The 20340-nt window shown below is 42.9% G+C and overlaps 1 protein-coding gene across 1 annotated transcript in view; it reads left to right on the top strand.

The window, feature by feature from the left end:
• NLK (nemo like kinase) overlaps positions 1-19729 on the top strand; it is a 293044-nt gene extending 273315 nt beyond the window's left edge. The window contains exons 8-11 of the mRNA XM_068270246.1: positions 2600-2686; positions 4604-4802; positions 8928-9021; positions 11544-19729. Coding sequence (XP_068126347.1) covers positions 2600-2686; positions 4604-4802; positions 8928-9021; positions 11544-11598 — 435 coding nt within the window. The 3' untranslated portion in view covers positions 11599-19729. The remainder of the gene's footprint in view (positions 1-2599; positions 2687-4603; positions 4803-8927; positions 9022-11543) is intronic.
• Positions 19730-20340: the final 611 nt, after the last annotated feature.

Below are 20340 nucleotides of genomic sequence, written 5' to 3'. Positions count from 1 at the left end.
AGTACGCATCCTCTCAGTGCTTCTCAGTGCAGCAGACAGTGCAGTGGATTCTTGAGCAGTACAGTGCATCCGTATTATTCAGATACATTACCACTGCGGGTAGTATTGTGTGGCGAGAGGTGTGGTTTTCGATCGTTATGGAGGTAGTGATATGGGAGCATTGCAGGATTTCTGGGTACGTTGCAGAAGACTGGAGGAGGAGTCAGGATCTGTGTGACACAGTTGCTGCTGTTTAGCGGATCACGAGCGGCTACACCCAGAGCATTTTTTTTTTTTTGCAGGCGTCTCATTTACATGTATTTGACGGGGGCATGTGGGAAGTGCTTGTTAGGGGAATTTTGTGGTCATTAGACTCTCTAGTAAAGACTCCGTACACACACATCCAATTTTATTCTGCAGATGACTGGCCAATTTTACCACCTCCGTGTAGTTTGAAGACCCACAGATTTTTAATACTATGAAAAGACAGTATTATGCTCTCATACTACACGGAAGTGGTAAAATTGGCCAATCATCTGCAGATAAAAATTGAAAGCGGATACGGACCTTTAGACTTTGAGAACTTTAGCACAAATGCTTGGCTTCTGAAAAACACTGATAACCTTCAGTCAGATGAATAATGGTAGCAACTAATGTTTGTCGAAAGTCCTCCCAAATGCAAGACTATTGGTAGTGACTAATCCAATGGCGTAGCTAAGGAGCTTTGGCTCCCAGTGCAAGTTTTACATTGGGCCCCCTAAGCACTCTATACATAACAATTAATATTTGAGAGGTGTAAGCAGGGGATGGAGGTCAGTTTGTTAATTATTACCACTAATAAAAGCATCTATAGAAGTGATCATTACCACCAGCACAGGACCAATAAAGAGACAATATCTTCATTGAGGGAGGGACCTTTGGGGGCCCCTCTGGCCCAAGGGTTCTGGTGCGGTCACAACCTCTGCACCTCCTATTGCTACACCAATGGGTATGGCTATGTGACTTTACCTAGCCACAATCAGTTCTGTGCAGGATTCTATGAAAGGTGCAATGCACACATTAGAAATCTGTTATAAATAATAGCAATGTTGTACACCTATATACCCTATGTGAATGACGTCAGTCAATGTATTTATTTTTAAAAACGCGAACGCAATCGCTGCACAAAGTAATTTTGTGAGCGTTGTGTTTTTCCTATACCTTCCATTGTAGGAAAATCGCCCCAAAAATGGTCCATGCAGCGCTTCTCTGAGCGGAAAGCGGAACTAGCGCATAGGGATGGCATGGTGTAAGTGCTTTCAGGGCGATTTTGAAAAGGTGCTTAAAAAATTCCAAAAAATGCCTCCAGTGTGAACGAGCCCTAACTGTGCTTAAAAGCCACCTGATATGAGAGGAACACGGAGGCTGCCATATGTATTTCCTTTTCATCAATGCAAATTGCCTGGCTGCCCTGCTGATCCTCTACCTCTAAGGGCCAGTGCACACCAATAACCGCTAGCGTATCTGCAAACGCTATCGGTTTCAGAAGCGTTTTTTTTCAGAGAGATTCTAGGCTTTTTATGTGTAGCGTTTTTATATTTTGTTACAGTACAGCTGTAACTGAACAGCTACTGTAACAAAAATGCTTGGAAATCCGCTCTGATCCAGAGTTTTTCAGTGCGGTTGTCCATTTTCCTATACTTAACATTGAGGCTGAATCACCTCAGAAATCAGCAGAAATGCTGCAGGACACGAGTTTGCGTTTGGGGAAAAAACAAATCGCTCTGGTGTGCACCATCCCATTGAAATACATTAGCCAAGAGGTTTTCAACCCACAAGCTTTTTTAAAAACGCTCAGAACCGCTCTTGGTGTGCACCAGCCCTAATACTTTTAGCCATAGACCCCGAACAATGCATGCAAATCATGTTCTTAAAAAAATCTGACAAAATTAGCTGCATTCTTGTCTCGTGTGTGATTCAGACACTACTGATGCATGAAGGATCAGCAGGACAGCCAGGCAATTTGCATTGGTTAAAAGAAATAAATATGGTAGCTTCCATATCCCTTTCACTTGAGGTTCCCATTAAAGGTCAGGTTATGCTGTCAAAATGCTGCAGATCCTCCCAGTTTTTACTCTTTCTGAATGAGAGCAGAAATAGAAGGAAGAGGGTGATGACTGCGCTGCTGTACAGTACGGCTGTCTATATGGATGGAGGTGCTTCCTCTTGCGGCGGAGACTCTGCTTCTGAGCGCTTCCACCTGCAATGCTGCTCAGATGTTGCGCACATTTTTATCCTCTTGTAAAGTGCTGAAGCTGTCCTCCCCCCGACATGCAGCTTGTAGGATTTATACAGTCTCACAACGAGACTTGCAGCAGTATAAATATTACAGAACCTTGGTGTTTCATTTCAAGGGCAATTTTGTTTTAAAATAAGATAAGATTTTCCCAGCGATATGGTGCCTGCATGACAGTAAATTGAGCAGACAGAAGTGCAGTGTTAGCTGACTGGGTGCATCCATCACCCAGATTGGTAATTTCAGTCAGCTTGCATAACAGGAGGGATTCGAGGCAATTCAGCACTTTCCCTGCATAACTCAGGCATGTAACCTCTCCTGTGTGTGTCTCTCTTGTTGTTGCAGCCATCTCTTCCTGTTTTGTATACACTGTCCAGCCAGGCCACTCATGAAGCTGTTCATCTACTTTGCAGGATGTTAGTCTTTGATCCAGTAAGTGCCATACTATATTATTCTGCCTTTCATGTGCCAGATGTGCTTGTTGATATGTTCAAAGGGAAAATGATTGTGGTGTGTGTATATATCAATTTTATGTAATGTATCTGTGACTCTGTATACATGTATATTGTGTAAAGGGTCACATTTGGCAAGGCAATGGGATATTCAAGGAAAAATGAAGTAATGGCTGGTTTTAAAGGACTTAGTCACTTAGCAGCAGTGATGAAATGTCCATTAGAACAGAAAAAGTGTCCAGCTGAAGCTACTTTATTTTTCTGTGGAGATGATGTATTCCCCGAACAGGAGTGGTACACGTTCAGTGCGCATGCCCAACATTGATCGCCATGGAAACAGACTGCACCATTGCCCTGCGATGCTATTGCTTGCTGCGGTACTGAAGTACAGGTGCAGTCCGTACAGAGAATGAAGCCCCCGTATGGAGAAGTGGTGCAGTCCATTTCCAGCTTTCAGTGTGCTGGCAGCTCAAAATGATCGGCCAAGTGTGCAGGTTTCCGACACAGCTGATAATCAGCTGGTTCAGAGCCTGTACATTCCATCACGCTTGAGTGATGCTGCGCTAGTGTAATGACATGAGATAGCTATACAAAAAGGAGCTGCTGCTAATGTAACGCATGCTGATACCACACTGCCCTGCTTCTGGCTGTCGCTATCCCCTCCGTAAGATCCCAACCCACGGCTGGGTCATGGTCTTGTGCGCGCCGCGTGCCTCTCATGATCATGCTCCCGTGGCCAGGATCGTTCTGCGCTTATGCAGTTCAAGTCTATGTGAACTGTGCAAGCACAGGGCACTCCCGGCAATGGGACCATGATCACAAGAGGCACGCATGTGCAGAAGACCACGACCCAGCCGCCAGTCGAGATCTTGCGGAGGGGACAGCGGCAGCCAGAAGCACTGCGGAACTGTGGCTCTGAACAGAGAGACTTCTAGGGGCTGGTAGAAGCACCAGGTGAGTAAAGCTTTTTTGTATCCTTTTCATGTATCCTTTAGAAGAAACCTCTGAGCAAAAAAAAAAAAGTTAGATAGTTACCTAAGTAATTGGAAGACTGGGAAGCATGGGCAGTACCGCATGTCCTGGACTGCAGCGCTGCTCACCAGGATCCTCTTCTGTAGTACGAAGGCACCAGTATTGTTCGCACCTGCGCAGTATGGCCACGGACAGTACTGTGGCCATGCGAATATATTCAACAAACTTGTTTGTGGAAAAATGACATATTTCTTCCTCTTGCGATTTCATTGACTTCTTGTCACATTGGCAGGGTTACTGAGGGCACAAACTGAGTGTAAGTGCACTAATCAAATCACAAACTGCTATAAAAAATAAGTTTACGGGTTAGGAGGGCGATGTAACCCTTCAGCCCGTACATCTTCTTATATGCTGATTTTGAGGAATGCGTGATAACCCCTGCCATACGGCCTAAGTCAGTGTACTAAGCTGCAGCTACTTGTTCATGTCCACTTTGCACACTGCATATACACTAAAGCCAGCTAAACAGAGCTTTCTGTGTCTGGCCTGCTGTATAAAATCCCCCCATCACTCTGCCTCCCACCATTTTTATACAAGACCCATTTCGATTATTTTAATGTTTTCAGACAGCTATAAATAGTAACGGTGAGGCACAAGTGAATTTGTTCATTTAAAACCCAATAGACATTAAGGTGGTCTCAGGGGCACTATTCTTCTTTTCTATTAGAAAGTGCTATAAGCTGTCAGACGACTCACTTGTATTGCTGTTATCCATTTGTGTGTGCCTAGCTCCCTCTAGTGGTCAATGTATTCATATTGAAGTACAAATACAAAACACACAGTAACATTAAAAAAAACATAAGTACTGTATCTATGCACAAACCATGTATGTAGAGCACTGAATACACATTGCTTTTTGTTGCAGTCTAAAAGGATATCTGCTAAAGATGCCTTGGCTCACCCATACCTGGATGAAGGCCGCCTGCGCTATCACACCTGTATGTGCAAATGCTGCTTCTCCACATCGACGGGCAGAGTCTACACAAGTGACTTTGAGCCAGTCACCAATCCAAAATTTGACGACACATTTGAAAAGAATCTTAGTTCTGTGCGGCAGGTGAAAGGTGAGTTGAATTTTCTAGTTGGTTTTACATACGACTAGAATAAAGCCTATCGTAAGTGTTCTTCTATCTAACATTGTAAAGGGAGAGTATCTGAGTTCCTATGTATTTAAACCGTGTACTTATATTCTGTTTTCTGTGTTTTTTTTTTTTTTTACTTGCTTGATTTAAGACTGTGAGAATTTATTTTTCCTATGGCAGAAATTTCATACTGTGTTTTAGACAAGGGTCTAACAGCACATAAGGATAGAATGAGCACAGGTAATTAGGATTTGTAAACATTCTGGCATTTAGAGAGAGTCCTCCCTAGGAGTAGTCCCTGGGAGTGTTCTGCACCCGCACAGAAGTACTGCGCAAGCGCAGAACGCTCCCAACCGTGGGAGCACACTGGGCCGTGCATGCGTGACGAAGCATGACTCGGCCAGGCTTTTGGGGACTATTGTTGGTGACAGGTGCCACCTGGGGAAACGGCGAGGGATGAGTGGCCTCAAGGGGGCTTAACTAGTTAAGCCTTTTGGACATAGCTGCTACGTCCAAAAGGATACCTCTGCTGCCGCTCCCCGCCGCGGCTGATCGCGCGCTCCCACTGCCGCCCGTTAGCCCAGAGATCAATGAATGGTAATGCGGTTCCCACTCATTGGTGTAAGTCCCCGTTAGAAAGATCGCTGGCTTCTATGAGAAGCCGCGATCGTTCTAAGTCACACACTCCCTCTTCACTTCCTCTAAATGTAAATAGTACGCTTACAGGACATCTAAAAAAAAATGACAAAGGCCATCTTGTAGCCAAATAGTAAAATTTCACTTACATACATTTTTTTTTAATAAACATACCCACACTTATATTTATAATTAACTACTTACTTCCCACACTCTTGCAAAAATACCTAAATAAAAAAAATACAATAAAAAAAAATAGTTACCTTAGGGTGTGAACTTTTTTAATATGCATGTCAAGAGGGTATATTACTATTATTTTTTTTAAAATTATGAGCTTGTTAATAGTAATGGAGACAAAACTGAAAAAAATCACTTTTATTTCCAAATAAAATATTGGCACCATACATTGTGATGGGGAAATAATTTAGATTGTTTAATAACTGGGACAAATGGGCAAATAAAATACGTGGGTTTTAATTATGGTAGCATGCATTATTTTAAAACTATAATGGCCAAAAACTGATAATGTTTTTTTTTCCCATTTTTTTCCTTAACCTATTTTGGTTTCTGGACGTAGAAACTACGTCCAGAAACCATGTGCGGTACCGCGCGCCCCCACGGCCGATCGCGCGCGTGCACACGCACTCCCGGCCGCGGATTCGGTAGTCAGGGAATCAATGTATCGGACTATGAAGTCCGATCACTGATTCCTCTCCCCCGCTGAAAAAGCGACAGCTTCTCTCGGAAGCTGCGCCTTTTCTGGCCATTCACTTCCTGATGCGCCACTCTAAGCATATGTTACGCTTAGAGTGACGTCATGTAAACAAACTCATGGCCGCCATCTTGTGGCCAAAAAGTAATACTACACCTGAAAATAGAAATGAATTAAAATCAACACACATTTACATTATAAATCTATTGTTTACCCCCACCCTCCCAAAACTACCCAAATAAAATGTTTACTATAAATAAAAAAAACCATTACAATATAAAAAAAAAAAACATGTAAATATTTACCTAAGGGTCTAAACTTTTTAAATATCAATGTAAAGATGAAATATTTCTATATTTTTTTTATTTTAAACTTGTTAATAGTGATGGATGCAAAATGGAAAAAATGCACCTTTATTTCCAAATAAAATATTGTCGCCATACATTGTGATAGGGACATAATTTTAACGGTGTAACAACCGGGACATATGGGCAAATACAATACGTGAGTTTTAATTATGGAGGCATGTATTATTTTAAAACTATAATGGCTGAAAACTGAGAAATAATGAATTTTTCCATTTTTTTCTTATTCTTCCTGTTAAAATGCGTTTACAGTAAAGTGGCTCTTAGCAAAATGTACCCCCCAAAGAAAGCCTAATTGGTGGCGGAAAAAACAAGATATAGATCAGTTCATTGTGATAAGTAGTGATAAAGTTATAGGCTAATGAATGGGAGGTGAACATTTCTCTCGTGAAAACCACGGAACCTGAATGGGTTAACCTCCTGAGCGGTATGCCCTGTCGGGCAAGGAATTTTTGCTGAAAGCAGTATGCCCGACACAGTGTCGGGCGGGCATGCCACTCAGGAGGTTTCCATAGCTACAGGTGCCCCACAGTATTAGTTAGGTAGGTGCAGGGGCTCCTGTACAATGTAGCCAGCATTAGTAAGGTTAGGCAGAGTGCCCCCTAATCCCCCGATCCACCCTAATCCCCCAATCCACCCTAATCCCCCAATCCACCCTAATCCCCCAATCCACCCTAATCCCCCGATGCAGCTGCTGGATACATACCAAGCCTACGTCAGACGTCACATGACTTCAGCCCCGATCCTCCGCATACCGGAAGATATGCGGAGCTGTGCTGGGACGAGGCTTGGTATGCATCCAGCGGCTGCATCGGGGGATTAGGAGGGATTGGGGGGGGGGGCACTCTGCCTAACCTTACTAATGCTGGCTACATTGTACAGGAGCCCCTGCGCCTACCTAACTAATACTGTGGGGCTCTTGTACCTAGCTAGCCTATTCAGGGGGACATCTAACCAGCCTTTCCTGGGGGCACCTACCTAGCCTATCCTGGCGGTACCTACATACCCTATCCTGGGGGGCACCTACCTAGCTTATCCTCTGGGCACCTACTTAGCCTATCCTGGGGGTACCTACCTTGCCTATCTCGGGGGGGCACCTTACCTAGCCTATCTCGGGGGGGCACCTTTCCTAGCCTATCCGGGGGTACCTACCTAGCCTATCCTGGGGGGGGGGGGCACCGACCTAGCTTATCCTGGGGGACACCTAACCAGCCTATCCTGGGGGACACCTAACCAGCCTATCCTGGGGGACACCTAACCAGCCTATCCTGGGGGACACCTAACCAGCCTATCCTGGGGGACACCTAACCAGCCTATCCTGGGGGACACCTAACCAGCCTATCCTGGGGGACACCTAACCAGCCTATCCTGGGGGACACCTAACCAGCCTATCCTGCGGGACACCTAACCAGCCTATCCTGGGGGACACCTAACCAGCCTATCCTGGGGAACACCTACCTAGCCTATCCTGGAGGACACCTGCATCTACCTATCCTATCCCGGGGGACACTTGCGCCTAAATAGCCTATCCTGAGGGACACCTGCACCTACCTAGCATATCCTGGGAGATACCTGCACCTACTTAGCCTGTACTGAGCGACACCTGTACTTACCTAGCCTATACTGGTGGACACCTGTACCTAGCTAATCCTATACTGGGGGCACCTAGACCTGGATACCTACCTACAATAATCTGTGGGGGATTCAGAAGACAGATGGGCACCACGCGGTGGGCGACACAGGACATGTAATGTATAAATTCACACACGAAAATACATTTTGACATTGAGGGGGCAACGGGTGCGGCCGATTTCCAAGCGATTTCATGTTGAAATTTATCGGGAATCAGTCTGCGGAGTATGGGTAGCCGACTGATCTCTCTCTAATCAGATTTGATTAGAGAAAGATTACTCTTGGTCAAATCTACCCATCATCTCTAGATGTATGACCACCTTTACTTTTTGTATTCGTGCAGATTGAGCAGCTGCAGCTTGGAAGTATAAATGATCAGAAATTTTGGGAAGTAATTTTGAAATTTTGTTTACATTTTGTGTTTCAAGCTTTTATTGGACTCAAAATGTATCTGTAATCTAAGTAATTTCCACCGAATGTGCACCATATCCCCTTCTTGTCCACATCCCCGAAAGCATCTCTGGTCTCCACCATTGAAGGATTAGGCTAGTCTGGTTGAAACCAGGCACCACCTTGTCCATAACCTTGTGTGCTGCATCCACTGTGTGGAAACTCTGGAAGCGCTTTGACAGGTAGTGGATGTGTGATTGTACCTTTTACTCCCTATGAAATAGGTGCTTTTAGGGGTGGTTACACCTCTTTACAGTTGTAATTGACCTATATACCCTGCTTATCATGTCTGTGCTGTGTTCTGTTTTGCAGAAATTATCCATCAGTTCATTCTGGAGCAGCAGAAAGGAAACAGAGTGCCACTCTGCATCAACCCTCAGTCTGCCGCTTTTAAAAGCTTTATAAGGTGACTTACCCTTTCTAGATTAGTATTGTGTGTCTTACAGGTATTCAGTCCTCCATGCTCACCAAAGCTGGGGCGACAAGCGCTTGTCAGATTTCTTTGAACTTGCACATTATTTATATCCTACATATGAAGGCAATAGTTTGGTGGAACAGAAATGTTGTTGTCTTATGAAAAATATATTCTCAGTTTGAATTTGTCAACAAATAACGTGTATACCCACGCCTAGACTGATCCATGCATAAGCTGATCGCTAACATGATCTGGTATAAAAAGAGCATCCCAGAGATGCTGTGTCTTTCAAAAGATTTTTTTTTGGGGGGGGGGGGGGGTACCTCTTTAACAGTATAATGTGGCCAAAAACAATTTCAGGAAACTGTTCTTTGGTGTAAAATTACACAGAATTTGGGAATTCTATTATGAAATGTTTCCGGAGATCCAGAGAAATGTCTGAGCATGAGGGAGAAGACTGAAAGCCATTGTTGGATGGCCATAATCTTCAGTCCCACAGATGACTTTATGTTAAAACAAAAATTCCTTTGTAATGGAAATGACTGCATGTACTCAGGAACACTTTCAACCAAACCTTTAACAGAAACACAGTCCATCGCTGCATCCAAAAATGCAAGTTAAAGGGAACCTAAACTGAGAAGGATATGGATGTGTCCTTTTAAACAATACCAGTTGCCTGGTATTCCTGCTGATCTCTTTGCTGCAATAGTGGCTGAATCACACACCTGAAACAAGCATGCAGCTTATCTAGTCTGACTTCAGTCAGAGCACCTGATCTGCATGCTTGTTCAGGGGCTGTGGCTGTATTAGAGACACAGGATCAGCAGGAGAGTCAGACAACTGGTATTATTTTAAAAGGAAAAATACATGTCCTTCTCAGTTTAGGTTCCCTTTAAAACACAGCAGATTTACAGCATATAATATACTACCAAAAATCAAAGGGTTAAAACACAGGACTTACTTTTTAAATAGAAAGTTCCCTGCAGGGAGATCCACATCGGAACTTGTGATAACATTATCTTGTGTTTACTTAATTGTAGCAGAGAGGAATGTAAACATTCCCTGGCTGTGCAGAAACTTCTAATGTGCCCAGAACAGATACACTGCTCAGAAATTACTGGGTACATTACAATATAAATACACTAGTTATGAATAAAATGCAATGGTAGCTTCCAGAGCAAATAAAACTGTACTTTGAGAACTTGTAATTTCTAAATGAATAATAATACTTATGCACAAAAGCAAATATATGGGATATAAAAAGTAGGAAAACACCTTTTTATTGAATATTATGTCAGAGTTTAATACTGCTTTAAGCATTTTACAATGGAACATTTTGAGTATTTTCTTGCTTACCTGTGCTTTTAAGGACTTTTTATGACAAGGTGTAAAAATATCACCTTGGAGAAAACTCAGGAGAAAAAGTGAATTGCATATGGGCACTTGTTTTCTCTTCTTAGAACTCTGCACTAGCCCTTCCTGCTTTTATACAAACTGTTGAGAGCAACTCAACAACAAGCAACATCTCTCCCTGTCTTGTGAATTACAGGAAGTGTGCGGCAGACCAACAGCCTTGAAAAGTCCACGGCCCTTATTAATCTTTTCTTTTTTTTCCTAAGTTTTCTCCTAGGTGATATTGTCACATATTATCAAGAAGTATTTCAAGCCACCAGGAAGCAAGAAATTACTCAGAATAATTTTGACAGGAACGTGTCATCTACTGTATATTTTGGTGTTTTTACAACTGCAAAGCACTGCAAAGTTATTTTAACCCATTTGCAGCTTCAAAGGAATTATCTCGTTGGAGATAAGCGCACTGCTTTTGACCTCAGCCAGCAGAACTCATTGTGCTGTAAATTCTTGGAATGCTTTGCTGTCTCTCTGCTAGTAGATAATATTGAGACTGAAAACAGAAGTCCTCTGTTATTGCCTCACACTTCCCTCTAATGATAAGTGGCCACAAATACACAATAAATCAGTACTAACTAGCAGCAAGGAAATGTAACAAAAAAAGTGCTTAAATAAATTGGCATGGAGCACTTGCAAGCCTTTAAATAAATTTCCTGCTAGAGGGTTAAACAGAAGATGGATCTGCTAGGAGAAAACTCAGGAGAAAATTTAAATTGCATATGGTCCCTGGTCTGTATAGAGTTAACACCGGTATATAAGGCTCCCAGAATCACAGGAAACATATGGAAGTTTACCATGAAGTTAAATTTTAGCTCATTTTCTCTGTAATACTAATCAATTGATTGTGAAATAGTTTGAGATCAGCAGCAGTTATACCACTTGTGCCTGTCGAATGACACCTCTGCACTTTAAAATGTATGTGTGTTTTACATGTATTTGCGATGTGCCCTCCGCCAGTTTCATATTTGTAACAATGATTTATGTATTAGATGCTTGATAGGAGCCATGATCCTCCTCCTGCACCTATAAGTGGGAATTGGCCATCACTGCAGATCATCTTTCATTTCAAACAAGCATTAACCTGAGACTGTTTGTATTTGCAGTTCCACTGTTGCTCAGCCGTCAGAGATGCCGCCATCTCCTCTGGTTTGGGAATAAGTGTGGAGGACTTACTACTACTGAAGGTTTCCTGTAGCTTTCCACTGGAGTCTGGGAATTTGCATTACCGAAGTCTGATCATGCTTGTACTGTCATTTTTCTTAATTAATATTTAACTTATCAACCACTAAATGTAAATCTATATTCTATTTAAAACCGATGGTGTTTTAGCCACTTTTAGTCCAATGAGTCAGTGGTTGTATTTTTGGCCTATTTTTATCCCAGAATTTGCTAACTCTGTGAATTTTAAGCAGTTTTAAGGCTCAGAACAAATTGAATCGCACCAAATTTTGCTGATTTATTTTTTTTCCCTAGTAGGGGCGGTTTGAAGTCTTTAAATATTATTTTATTTATTTTTAATTAAAGAGACTGTGCAATTATTCTTTTTTTTATTTTACACTGAGCCATTCCTAAAACCTCGTCTTTATTTTTTTTGTTTTAATACAAGCAATTAGTTTGAGGAATACAAACGTGTAGTCTGGCTGGCGGCCAATCATGAAGTACTTCCTGGAAGAGGAGCCAACCACAGGATGGTCAAGGCCTCTGGTGCGCGTGCGCCAACGCTGCTCAGCAACACTGTGTTAGAGGAGCAAATTGTGCTGTTTGCGGCACAAGTGAAGGCAGAAGGTTTGCGCTTAGGAAGAGTGCATCTGTGACTAAAGGGAAGGGAACTTTTGATTTCCTTTCCAATATAAATATATTAAAAATATAAATATATATATATTTAATCTATTTTTCTTAGACTTCCTTTCTTACCTTTAATTCCTGGGCATGCATCACTATTCACTGGTGTAAATAATTCCATTGATGGTCTCATTTGTATAGTTCCTTTTCATGGCTCGTTGTATAAAGGTGCATTAGTTGCCACAATTTAACTTTTTTTTCCCCAAACTTGTGTTTTTTTTTCCGTTTCTTTCTTTTTTTCTTTTGTGTCTTGCACTGGACAGTTTGAACCTGAGAGAACACAAGAATATAGGTGCAAGTATCGCCCATTCACAATCATACCTCCAAACTGGCTCAGTTTAGAGAAATCCAGAGGGGTGGGGTTTATATAAACAGGTGTGGCTCCGACCAAATATGGGTGTGATTGGGTAGCTTTGGGCAGGTCTTTACTATGCTTTTTCTTGTATTATTGTTTTTCTTTTGTAAGGTTTGGAGGTATGGACAGTTGAGGCTTCTATTTTGTGGATAGGACCAATAATTCAAAGCATGTCACGGATAGCCATACAAATGAAATAAGTGTGGACTGGTCATACCTACAAAATGTATTATTCTGTTCAACCAATTTTAACGTGTACCTGAGATAAACCAATGGTATAGATTTATACTTACTTGGGGCTTCTTCCAGCTCACTGTAGACCATCTGTTCTATCACTATCCTCCCAGGTCACAGTGTGGCCTGGTGAATTCCCCAGTTGTGCTCTATTACGCATGTGCGATCCCAGCCGTGCGTATCCCCCAATTGCACACCCGTGGCTGGGAGCTTTGTGTGCATGAGCAGTTCACTAAGACTGTTATTGCTCTTTGCGACTGAGCGTGACAGGGGAATTTACTGAGCCACATTGCGGGAGGAGGGTGATCAAGTAGACAGTCGGGGGGAGGGGGGGGGGAGAATCTGGAGGAAGCCCCAGATAAGTATAAATCTATACCCTTTAAAAGCTTGGCACAGCTCTTCTAGGACACCCCCCATTTCCAATGTCATTCCTTTTTGCTGCTTGTCATCTATCTACTTATTGGCATCTTCCTATGATGGAATCAGTCCAGTGGGAAGGAGACACAGCAAGCAGATTGGAAATGGTGGTGTCACCAGTCTGGTTATACAGTGTGGCAAGAGCTGTGGACATGTGACTGAGATAGAAGTATACATTTGGAGGTGAAAATATCTTTCAAGCCAGTTAGCCTGTCACAAACTGGCATTTGTAATAATCTGAATCTCCACACTTAAAGAGGAACTCCAGTGAAAAGAATGTAATAAAAAAAGTGCTTAATTTTTACAATAATTATGTATAATTGATTTAGTCAGTGTTTGCCCATTGTAAAATCTTTCCTCTCCCCGATTTACATTCTGAAATTTATCGCATGGTGACCGTTTTACTGCTGGCAGGTGATGTCACTGGACAGAGATGCTGCCTGCTTTTTTGGAAGTTGGAAACAGCTGTAAACAGCTGTTATTTCCCACAATACAACAAGGCTCCCACAGTGTGATGTCAGGACTTCAGAGATGTGAGGCGATTACATCACACTGTGGGAGGAGTTTCACCACAATATCAGCCATACAGAGCCAACTGTTGATCGGTCTGAGAAAAGGAAAAGATTTCTCATGGGAAAGGGGGTATCAGCTACTTATTGGGATGGAGTTCACTTCTTGGTTGAGGTTTCTCTTTAAGCTGCCCTTAAGAGGAGTTATACTTGCTTGGAATGTCTCCTTTTTATGGAGAAGTCTGATTACAGTACAGTGTCCAGCTCCCGTTATGTCTCTAGCACTAGGTAGTGGCTGTACAGGTATGGGTTTTGCCCTGGGATTGTCAGTGAGATGCTAATGATTACGACTTGCATGCAGATTTAATGAAAATTTTAGGCAGCTGGAAAATGATAGGAAATGCATTTGATTGGGCCTTTTCCAAGTTGCATAAAGTTTGCATTCAATTTATTTGCAAGCCAGAATTGTTAGGCTATTATTGGTTAGCTCTTGTGTAATAAGAGCACAGGATCCCTGTTGCGGCTAAAGGGTCGGTTTACAGAGGCTTCTGCCAGCGTCTTGTTTCACCAATGCAAGCAAGCAGAAAAGCGCTTGGAATAATTTTCCATCGTTGTGTTTTGAGCATCCTAAGGGGAAAAGTAAATGCAGAACTTGAACAGACGACATGATCAAGTGTGATGAAAAACCGGAACCATTAATTTAAATGGACAGTACTTCAACGACTGTACAACCACCGTGTTTAAAGGTGCGTACACATCTTTGACGGAAGTCGCACATCAGGGATCAGAACCTGATCCTCTTGGAGCGACATCGCTGGGCTGTGCTCCACACACACACACGTGTCAGATGTGTAACGGTTGACACGTTGTGTTGCTATGTGGGGGAAGGGTGAGTTGCCTTGTGTGACACCACACGGGGGAGGTGTGAAATCAGTGGGGGATCAGCATTGCTGGGGTTGAGTAGATCCGCCCTGCAGATCGCTTGGAGTCAGGGTTGCCGGCTGCCGTACAAGTCAAGCTTGAGTGCAAGGCTTGACACCTGTGTGAAACAGTCCTAAGGCCTCAGATAAACTGTGAGCGCTTTTCTGACCATCACTGCTGTCTGAGCATTTTTTTTGTTGTTTTGTTTGTTTGGTTTTTTTTTTTTACTCTCCCAATGACGCACATTAAAATCGCCGCAATCGCGTTTTTTTTTTTGTTGTTTTTTTTCTTTTAAATCATGATCACAGCAATTTTAATGCAAGTCAATGGGAGCTTTTTTTCAAAAACGCTCAGACAGCGCTGATGATCAGAAATGCACTCAGAAAGCCCTCACAGTGTGTCTCAGGCCTAAGGGTGTGTTTGCATCACAGGCTGTCTTTGTGTATGGCTTTTCCATTAAGTGAAACGTCCATTCATCAAACATTGAGGTGTCCAAGGGAAACACATTCATTCTTATGTAGCTGCTGAACATGGTGGTTTTCTGTCCACGGGGAATAGGAACAGCTAAGCAGTGCAATGTCTAGATTTGAGCCCCTCTGCGGGACAATGAACGTTTGAATTTTTATCAGTAAAGTGCTGTGTATTAGGTTGCTTCATATAAATACAGAAAAAAAAATAAATGCATGTTTTACAAGAGAGTAGGGCTGCGCAAGATCAGTTAAAGCATATACAGTGGTGTGTAGGTTTACTGTAGCTGTGTGAGACAGAATAACAACAAAACAATACTCACAAAGTCAGAGCTTGATGAGCATTGTAATAAGTTAAATAAGTATTTTAAAAGATCAATATTACAGTATACTCACTGTGTGCAGGTGACAAACTGATATTATGAGCGTCCTCTGTACGGATGTGCTCCTAATCCTACTTGTTACAGGACCTGTATAAAAGACACCTCTCCACAGAAGCAATCAATCAGATTCCAAAGTAGCCACCATGGCCAAGACCAATGAGCTGTCCAAGGACGTCAGGGACAAGATTGTAGACCTGCACAAGGCCAGAGTGAGCTACAAGACTAGCGCCAAGCAACTTGCTGAGAAGGTGAAAATAGTTGGCGTGATAATTCTCAAATAGAAGAAACACAAAATAACTGTTAATCTCCCTCCGGTCTGGTGCTCCATGCAAGATCTTACTTCGTGGAGCTGCAATGATCATGAGAACAATGCCAAAGCAGCCCAGAACTACACAGGAATCCATTATCTCGGGGCAGCGGGGACAATGGTCACCAAGAAAACAATTGGAAACCAACTACTCCATGAAGAACTCAAAACTTGCAGAGCACACAAGGTCCCCCCATTCAAGACATTACATGTACAGGCCCATCTGCCAATGTGCATCTGAATGATCCAGAGGAGAACTGAGGCAAAATGTTGTAGTCGGGTGAGACCAAAATTCAACTCTTTGGCATTAACTTGAAACGCTGTGTTTGAAGGAAGAGGATTGTTGCCTATAACCCTAAGAACATCATCCCCACTTCAAACATGGAGGGGTGTACTCATTATACTTTGGGGGTATTGTTCTGATAAGGGGACGGGACACTTTGACCGCATCGAAGAGTCAATGGACGGGGTGATGTACCGGCAAATCATGGGTGAGCATCTCCTTCCCTCATCCAAACGAAAATGAGTCATAGATGGGTATTCCAGCATGACAATGACACAAGGCCAAGGCAAGGAGTGGCTCCAGACAGGGCACATGAAGGTCCTGGAGTGGCCTTTTCCAGTCTACAGACCATAGGTGGATTTACCATAAGGCACTGTAGGCACGTGCCTACAGGCACCTGATGATGGAAAAGGAGACTTGCTCCCCTCCCCGAATGTCTCCCTCCCTCCTTCCCTATGCAGAGTCCTGATGATAGGGTAAATGAGAGGTTACGCACCTTGCTCTCGGCATTCCACTAACAAGGCCTCCATTCAGTCAGGGGTACTTCTAGCTACTTAATACTGAGGTTCCTTTAGCTACCTAATACTTGGGGGCACCTCTAGCTACTTAGTATTAGGTAGCCACAAGTAGCATCAAGATTAAGGGGCACCTGTAGCTACCTATGACGGGTAAGGGAGAAGTGACAGGCAGCACACTTGTGGTGCAGTTTGGTGGGGGTTTGTAATTTCATGGAGGGTGAAGTCTAAGGTGCCAGGACGTCTGTGCCTATAGGCTCCTGTGACGTAAATCCGGGCCTGCTACAGACCTTAATTCAGGCTTCATCAGCCTCAAAGCTTTTGAGCGTTTTTAAAAACACTAGCGCTTTGAAAAATGCTTGGCTAATGTATTTGAATGGGATGGATCCCACCAGAGTGCTGTGATTTTTTTTATTTTTTGCCAAACGCAAACGCGGGTCCTGCCGCATTTCTGAGCTTTTCTGTGGTGATTCGGCCTCAATGTTAAGTATAGGAAAGTGGAAAATCGCTCTCAAAAGCGCTAGATCAGAGCGATTTTCCAAGCGTTTTTGTTACAAAGCCAGTACACTAGCAGTTGTACTGTACCTGAAATAAAAAAATGCTACACAAAAACAAGAATCATCTTCAAAAATCACTTCTAAAAGCGCTGGCTTTTAGGTTTTCATTGGCCCTTGGAGAGGATCTACAAAGAGGAGAGGGACAAACCTCCTCCTGAGATGTGTGCAAACCTAGTGGCCAGCTACAGGAAACGTGACCTTGGTGGCAAAAACCTTGTTGGCAATCACAAAGTACTAAGTCATCTTTTGATTGAGTGGATCGAATACTCATTTCACTCATTACAATGCACATCCTGCTCTGACTTTGGGGCACTTGGTTTTTGAAGGTTCTTTTGTTGTCATTCTGTCTCTCCAAGCTACAGTAAACCCACCATGACAATTATAGACTGAACATTTCTTGGACAGAGGGCAAACAGCAAAATCAGCAGAGGGACAAATACTACTTTCCCTCATTGCATCTTTTAATACCTGTTTAACTTTGACACGTTTGAGCATTCAGATTATTATAAATGTCCATTTTACCCCCATTTATGTCTACCAATTGCACTTTAAATAACTAGTGACAAAAAACCTTAATGATCATATGATACAAATGCTAATAATGACTATAGTAAAGTATGGCTATTCACCCACCCACAAAATGGCAAACTTCACTGTTAGGCTGGGTTCACACCTATTAAAAGTAGCATGCGTATTTCGGATGCGCAAAAATGCATTTGCCACACATCTAATGACAGTCAATGGAAAAGCGCACTTCCGATAAAATTGACGTTTGCGTTTTCGCATGCGTAGAAAAAAAAATTCTTGCAGTATTACCCTTCCTGGCGGTAAGCCCGAGCTGAGCTCGGGCTATGCCGCGCAGGAGGATATCTCAGCCCCTGGTGGGGCGACTCACCCCATTCAAAGTGCTGTACGCACAGCTAGCACTTTGCTAGCCGCACGTACACCTTGATCGCCGCCGCTCTGCGGCGATCGCACGCAGTGGCGGAAGAGGCCCCCCCGCCAGAGCCCTGCACTGCCCGGACCAATGAGTTCCAGGCAGTGCTAAGGGCTGGATCGGAGGCGTCTGACGTCAGGACGTCCATGACGTCATTCCGATCGTCGCCATGGCGACAGGAGAAGCCAAACAGGGGAACGCGTTATATACGCGTCCCTCTGTTTGCTATTGATGCCGGCGACGATCGCACTAGAGGGACACATGCGCCCTCTAGTGTTTCATGTAGCTACCACTCTGGTAGCTTTACATGAAACAAAAACAACAACAAAAAATAAATATGTATTTCTACCTATTTGCCGGAATAAATAAACCGCCAGAAGGGTTAATTTGCATGTGATTTTCTATAGACTTTCATTAGGTATGCTGAAAAACCGCATACAAATATTTGCATACAAATGCAAATTTTAATGCAAAAAAACATTGTTTTCCGCAATAAGTGTGAACCCTCCCTTAGAGATAGTTAATGAGACGCAAACAATCCCAGGTTTCGTGCGAGTTCAATGCAAATGATATGCAACTTTGAACTGGGACAATCAAATGCACTAAATTGGTCCAATTCCCGTCTGCATACAATTTGCATAAACTTTGCATGCTAGAATAATTTGCATCTCATTGACCTTCTGTATTCAGTCTTTTGGTGACCAGTACACTTTGGAGCGTAAAGTGTGGCGTAGCTTTCACCCTATTTGTATATTTGGACAGGGACAGCTGTGGAAGGTTGAAAAAATGTCACAGTTGAAAAATATTTTTTCAGAATTTGTTTTTTCTTTCTTTGAAACACTGAATATTCTGTGTATATGTACATAAAAACTGATGGCCTCTACCTCCTGGAGTTTACAGCTCAGCTTGTTTCACTCCAAATTATTATTTTTAGGTTCAGTGTGCAGACTTTAAAACTTGAATGTTCCTTCCAACTTTTATATGTAAACATTACAATACAATAAAATGGAAGATTTGCTTTTCACCGATGCCAAGGCATTTTGATGGATTGACCTTGTATGTATCCAGGAAACAACAATTTTTGGGGGTGGGGAAGGCAGAGGTATTTGTAATGGACTATTAATTGTTAAAGTTATTGTAATTTATCTCTAGAATATTTTTTATCCTGAATGAGCTGGATTGTAATAGGAGGAGAAAAAGCTTTTTTTTGTTTTTGTTTTTTTTAAGCTTACGGGAAGTTTTGACTTCAATGAAGTAATTTCTTTTGCTGTGAAAGACACTGTGTATATTGGAATTCCAGATTTTACAGATGGTATGGTATTTTTTTTCTACTTTTGGTTTTCTTATCAGAAGTGGCTCATGAAATACAGAGTTCCTGCGAGAGGTTTCCAGCCAAGGTTTTTGCCACCAAATAAAAGCGACTGAGAGGACTCTGCAGACTGGAAAGGCTGTATCTTAGAGTATGGTTCTATGAGACACTCGATGGTCACTTTGTAAAATGTAGATTTGAAGTAAAGTGGTGAAAACATTAAATGTGATAATAAAAAGATCTGTTGTTTTTATTTCTTCGTTTCGTTTGCCTCTTCATTAGTGTACAGTCAGTATACGATCCATGCACACTGGGAAAAAGACAACTGAGTACTCTGTCAATGTATCCCCAATACACAGAAAAAGAGCAGAGTCTCCGGGCACCTTCCGTCCAATTGTTTTATTGCAGTGTATAGATCGTGCGTCTACAATACAGCCATGTGACTGTTCCTCAGGTGACGGTGTGGTGGAGGTGGGGGGGCGCCGAGCACCAGTTGGGGCCTGCGACGGCCGTATCGCGTCTCAGTGGACGCTTGGTCACGCTATGCTCCAAATGGAGCATAGCGTGACCAAGCGTCCACTTGGCCGTCGCAGGCCCCAACTGGTGCTCGGCACCCCTCCACCTCCACCACACCGTCACCTGAGGAACAGTCACATGGCTGTATTGTAGACGCACGATCTATACACTGCAATAAAACAATTGGACGAAAGGTGCCCGGAGACTCTGCTCTTTTTCTGTGTATTGGATGTACTGATGGCTTTCTTCACCTACCCCGATATGCACACGTCCCAGCAGCAGAAGCGTCGATGATCTGGTGAGAATAGTGGTTTATTTTGCCCATATACACCTACACTGCTCCAGGTT

Source organism: Hyperolius riggenbachi, chromosome 2, assembly GCF_040937935.1.
Source record: "Hyperolius riggenbachi isolate aHypRig1 chromosome 2, aHypRig1.pri, whole genome shotgun sequence".
Classification (NCBI taxonomy): Eukaryota; Metazoa; Chordata; class Amphibia; order Anura; family Hyperoliidae; genus Hyperolius; species Hyperolius riggenbachi.
Note: the sequence above shows the minus strand (reverse complement) of the source record. Positions and strands in the feature narration are given on the sequence as shown.